The sequence below is a fragment of the Anguilla anguilla genome, chromosome 17, assembly GCF_013347855.1.
Source record: "Anguilla anguilla isolate fAngAng1 chromosome 17, fAngAng1.pri, whole genome shotgun sequence".
Lineage (NCBI taxonomy): Eukaryota > Metazoa > Chordata > Actinopteri > Anguilliformes > Anguillidae > Anguilla > Anguilla anguilla.
This window is the reverse complement of record NC_049217.1, coordinates 25379462-25385461: the sequence shown is the minus strand read 5'-3', so window position 1 is coordinate 25385461 and position 6000 is coordinate 25379462. Positions and strand designations below refer to the sequence as shown.

Sequence of the window (6000 nt, the reverse complement as noted above, 5' to 3'; positions counted from 1 at the left end):
CCAGTGCTGGCCATGTGTGATGACATCATTCACTAGTGTTGGCCATGTGTGATGACATCACTCACCAGTGTAGGTCATGTGTGATGACATCACTTACCAATGTTGGCCATGTGTGACGACATCACTCACCAGTGTAGGCTATGTGCAATGACATCACTCATCACTGCTGGCAATGTGCGATGACATCGCTCAGTGTTGGCAGTGAGTGCTGACATCACTCACCAGTGTTGGCCATGTGTGATGACATCACTCACCAGTGTTGGCCATGTGTGATGACATCACTCACCAGTGTTGGCCATGTGTGATGACATCACTCACCAGTGTTGGCCATGTAGTCAGGAGCTTGTGGAGTCAGGTTATGCAGGGCTTTCGTGGCCAGCTCACGGATTCCCCTGCAGCCAAAAACACAGCCCTCACTTTTTATAAACATCCCTCTGAATCCTCTACAGATGTTCATTGATTCACGTTCTCAACTGTATTATTCACTGTATTTTTCTAGTTTATTTTATTTATTTGACGATTCATTTTAAAAGGACAATTGCACGGTTGTGAACACCAATGTGCATGTACAATTAAAAGAGCATCAAGGATAGCACAAAAAGTCACAAGACTTATTTCCACTGTGGTCCTTGCCGTAGCTATTATTATGGGTCATATCAAATTATTATGTGTGTGATAAAGTTTTTTGTGGAGGGGGTGAGTTCTGGTAGTCAAACGCTGGGTGTGGGCATCGGGGTCAGAAATTCTTCACGTGAAAAGCAGTATGGAGTTCCACGTTCAGGCACTGTAGAGCATCTTTGGTGGAAACTCTGAAGAGGACTTGGCTTTCAGGAGGTACCTACGATGGAAGGATCCACGAGGAGGAGCCTTACCCATGCCAGTGATTGACCTTCCTGGACACGAGGTGGTCGATCAAAGGCCTGGTGTATTCTGGGAAGCTTGCGATGTACACGCTGCGGGGAGGAATAAGGGGAGGGTGAGGGGTAGGTTTTAGGCTGCCATGGCAACACGCTGCTCTCTTAGAGGACTGGATGAGAATGAATCATTTCCTCAGGTAACAGAATTGGGTGTAGCATAACCTCCTCCCTCTCACCTGATGCTCAGGTAACAGAAACGGGTGTAGCACAACCTCCTCCCTCTCACCTGATGCTAAGGTAACAGAAACGGGTGTAGCACAAGCTCCTCCCTCTCACCTGATGCTCAGGTAACAGAAACGGTTGTAGCACAAGCTCCTCCCTCTCACCTGATGCTCAGGTAACAGAAACGGGTGTAGCATAACCTCCTCCCTCTCACCTGATGCTAAGGTAACAGAAACGGGTGTAGCATAACCTCCTCCCTCTCACCTGATGCTCAGGTAACAGAAACGGGTGTAGCATAACCTCCTCCCTCTCACCTGATGCTAAGGTAACAGAAACGGGTGTAGCACAAGCTCCTCCCTCTCACCTGATGCTCAGGTAACAGAAACGGTTGTAGCACAAGCTCCTCCCTCTCACCTGATGCTCAGGTAACAGAAACGGGTGTAGCACAAGCTCCTCCCTCTCACCTGATGCTCAGGTAGCAGTTGTTCAGGTTCCCCACGGCGAAGTAGTCGGCAGCAGTCAGGATGTCGATACCGTGAGGAAAGGTGCCCTGCAGAGAACCCGCCAGACACCCACATTACTGCACGTGTGCGCTCTCTACAACGAAGCAGCAACCCACGCATTTCAAATACGGCACATTCACACTCACACACAGTCCAAAACAGTGCACTGCCAATAACACTCTGTTACGCAATATAACTATCACGGGTACTAAGAAAGACGGAATAAACTCCGTGGAAAAAAAAAAAAAGAGTTGGAGAGTTAGTGTGCCTGCGATTCTCAGTAAAGACAGTGAGTTGGAGAGTTAGTGATTCTGTAATTCTCAGTAAAGACTGTGAGTTGGGGAGTTAGTGATTCTCAGTAAAGACAGTGAGTTGGAGAGTTAGTGTGCCTGTGATTCTCAGTAAAGACAGTGAGTTGGAGAGTTAGTGTGCCTGTGATTCTCAGTAAAGACTGTGAGTTGGGGAGTTAGTGATTCTGTAATTCTCAGTAAAGACAGTGAGTTGGAGAGTTAGTGTGCCTGTGATTCTCAGTAAACAGTGAGTTGGAGAGTTAGTGTGCCTGTGATTCTCAGTAAAGACAGTGAGTTGGAGAGTTAGTGTGCCTGTAATTCTCAGTAAAGACAGTGAGTTGGAGAGTTAGTGATTCTGTAATTCTCAGTAAAGACAGTGAGTTGGAGGGTTAGTGTGCCTGTAATTCTCAGTAAAGACAGTGAGTTGGAGAGTTAGTGTGCCTGCAATTCTCAGTAAAGACAGTGAGTTGGAGAGTTAGTGTGCCTGTAATTCTCAGTAAAGACAGTGAGTTGGGGAGTTAGTGATTCAGTGATTCTCAGTAAAGACAGTGAGTTGGAGGGTTAGTGTGCCTGTAATTCTCAGTAAAGACAGTGAGTTGGAGAGTTAGTGTGCCTGCAATTCTCAGTAAAGACAGTGAGTTGGAGAGTTAGTGTGCCTGTAATTCTCAGTAAAGACAGTGAGTTGGGGAGTTAGTGATTCAGTGATTCTCAGTAAAGACAGTGAGTTGGAGAGTTGGTGATTCTGTAATTCTCAGTAAAGACAGTGAGTTGGAGAGTTAGTAATTCTCAGTAAAGACAGTGAGTTGGAGAGTTAGTGTGCCTGTGATTCTCAGTAAAGACAGTGAGTTGGAGAGTTAGTGATTCAGTGATTCTCAGTAAAGACAGTGAGTTGGAGAGTTAGTGTGCCTGTAATTCTCAGTAAAGACAGTGAGTTGGAGAGTTAGTGTGCCTGTAATTCTCAGTAAAGACAGTGAGTTGGAGAGTTAGTGTGCCTGTAATTCTCAGTAAAGACAGTGAGTTGGAGAGTTAGTGTGCCTGTAATTCTCAGTAAAGACAGTGAGTTGGAGAGTTAGTGTGCCTGTAATTCTCAGTAAAGACAGTGAGTTGGAGAGTTAGTGTGCCTGTAATTCTCAGTAAAGACAGTGAGTTGGAGAGTTAGTGTGCCTGTAATTCTCAGTAAAGACAGTGAGTTGGAGAGTTAGTGTGCCTGTAATTCTCAGTAAAGACAGTGAGTTGGAGAGTTAGTGTGCCTGTAATTCTCAGTAAAGACAGTGAGTTGGAGAGTTAGTGATTCTCAGTAAACAGTGAGTTGGAGAGTTAGTGTGCCTGTAATTCTCAGTAAAGACAGTGAGTTGGAGAGTTAGTGATTCAGTGATTCTCGGTGCGTGAGAGGGTGGTGAAGCGTGTTCGTTTGTGCCCTCACCTGCCTGCCCACATTCTCCTGGAAGGCTGCCTAATAAAAAGAGGGAGAGAAAGAAAAGAAGGGATTAGAGAATCATGGCCGTTTCAGCACGCGCTGGCTCAGACGTCAGGCAGAGGCTACTCACGGAGGCCGCTCTTCGGCAGTTGACGTTCCGGTCGAACACGGTCGTGATGAGGAGGGCGCTGCGGAGAGAAGCGTGCGGGCGCCGTGACTGACAAGCTCAAAACACGCCGACGGCGTCGTCTGAATCAGTGATCAGAGTCCTTTAACGGAATCGAAAGGTCCTTGTCGTCAGAGCGCATTGGTCACTTGCCTTAGCGAAACGAAAGGAAACCCTGATCTCCAGGAACAGGGCTGGGCAGCCCTGCCATACACACAAGCGTGTATCACACACACACACACACACACACACACACACACACACAAGCGTGTATCACACACACACACGGACACACAAGCGTGTATCTCACACACACACACAAGCGTGTATCACTCACACACACACACACACACACGGACACACAAGTGTGTATCACACACACACACACGCATATATCTGTTTAAACATTTTTAAAAAACTGTTTGTTGTCCTGGTCCCATAGGCAGTGTGATTAGCCCTCCATCATGTGGGACAGGGGCTCGCTCCCTCTCTGATGGGGGGGGGGGGGGGTGATCAAACCCACCCCTCACCCCTGTGGGTGTCAGTGATTCAGGCCCAGCGGGGGCGGGGCCTGGCGGGTTGAGATTCGAGGGCCGGGGGGGGGGGGGGGCCCGGGCGGCGTGAGAAAGGGCCGGGCCGGTGTTCCCAGCGGGAGGTGCTGGTTTTTGGGGTGGGTGGGGGGGTGGGGGAGGGGCTGTCAGCGCCGAGACGGGGGCAGGCCCCCGCACGTCCGTCCGAGCGCTCGGGCGGCGAGCGAAACTCGCAGCAGCGCAGGCGAAACCTGGCAGCCCCGTGACGCAGGGCTCTGGGCCGGGGCTGGGCAGGACCCGACACGTCGCCGCGGGCGACAGCTCAGCCGCTCTGCTCAGGGGAGGGGGCTCTGAAGCGGCTAACGGACAGACGGGTGGCGACGCCCACCTACAGTCTGCAGGCCTGTCCGTCAGAGTTAAGGGAGTGCAGCACACAGCATGAGAGACAGTGAGGTGTTATGGGAAACCTGTGGATGGATATACACTCTCACACACATGCATGCACACACACACACGTGCACTCACACACACATGCACGCACGCAGACACACGCGCGCACACATACACGCACGCGAAAACACACACACACACACACTCACTCACATGCATGCTCACTCACGCACTCACTCGCACTCACATGCACTCCTACCCGCGCGCACACACACACACACACACGCACGCATACACGCACGTGCAAACACACACACACTCACTCACATGCATGCTCACTCACGCACACACACACACACACACACAGACAAGCACACACACGAATGCACTCAAACACACACAAACACGCACACATGCACGCATGCCACATACATGCTTATTTATACCAAAATATATGACTGTATATAGCCTTCTTGTTGGTGTGAGAGAGATTTTAAGGAGACTCCCAGGGAATGTCTCCCACCTCAGGGGCAGGGGTATTATCAGTGTGAGAGAAACAGTGTGTCAGTGTTTAAGTGAGCGTACATGATGGATGGGGCTGGGGGGGGGGGGGGCATGTGGGTGTCAGGAAATAAATAAGGTGAAACAGAAGGGAGTCATTTCCAGTAGAGGTGACAGAGCATTGCATCCCCTGACAAAACACATGAGCTCACCTGTTTCCCCATCAGGTACCCTGATATGCACTGCCATGGATCTGCTCCAACAGGGTGTCCCATAGACTCTACAGGGCCCAGACTGTCTAACTACAGGACGTCCTGGCCAGTTACGGCAAATCCCGACAGACAAAGAGCGGTGATAACAAGCGGCAGCTGGCTCCCTCGCTGCCTGCTGAGGGAGAGGAGAGCGCGAGGAAGAGGAGCCTTACCTGGCGATCTGCGTGACGAAGGGCTTGAGCTCGGGCGGCTCGTAGGCGCGGGCGAAGGCCCAGCACACGTAGCAGGCGGCGTCCCGCACGTTGGACCCCACGCTGCACGCGCCCCGCTTCTCATCGTACGTCAGAGCCTTCAGGACCAGGGGCACCACTGGGGGAGCAGAGAGACACCTCCATCAGTAACCAGCCCCACCTCCACACCACACCTCCATCACCTGTAACCAGCTCCACCTCCACACCACACCTCCATCAGTAACCAGCCCCACCTCCACACCGCACCTCCATCACCTGTAACCAGTCCCACCTCCACACCACACCTCCATCAGTAACCAGCCCCACCTCCATCACCTGTAACCAGCCCCACCTCCACACCACACCTCCATCACCTGTAACCAGCCCCACTTCCACATCACACCTCCATCACCTGTAACCAGCTCCACCTCCACACCACACCTCCATCAGTAACCAGCCCCACCTCCACACCACACCTCCATCAGTAACCAGCCCCACCTCCACACCACACCTCCATCACCTGTAACCAGCCCCACCTCCACACCACACCTCCATCAGTAACCAGCCCCACCTCCACACCACACCTCCATCACCTGTAACCAGCTCCACTTCTCCACACCACACCTCCATCAGTAATCAGCCCCACCTCCACACCACACCTCCATCAACTGTAACCAGCTCC

General features: G+C 51.5%; 1 protein-coding gene across 1 annotated transcript in view; it reads right to left on the bottom strand.

The window, feature by feature from the left end:
- Window positions 1-6000, bottom strand: part of tbcd (tubulin folding cofactor D) — a 30870-nt gene that overhangs the window by 11131 nt on the left and 13739 nt on the right. The window contains exons 14-19 of the mRNA XM_035398416.1: window positions 5301-5457; window positions 3420-3477; window positions 3296-3325; window positions 1544-1629; window positions 873-953; window positions 319-392 (exon numbers count right to left, since the gene is read on the bottom strand). Coding sequence (XP_035254307.1) covers window positions 319-392; window positions 873-953; window positions 1544-1629; window positions 3296-3325; window positions 3420-3477; window positions 5301-5457 — 486 coding nt within the window. The remainder of the gene's footprint in view (window positions 1-318; window positions 393-872; window positions 954-1543; window positions 1630-3295; window positions 3326-3419; window positions 3478-5300; window positions 5458-6000) is intronic.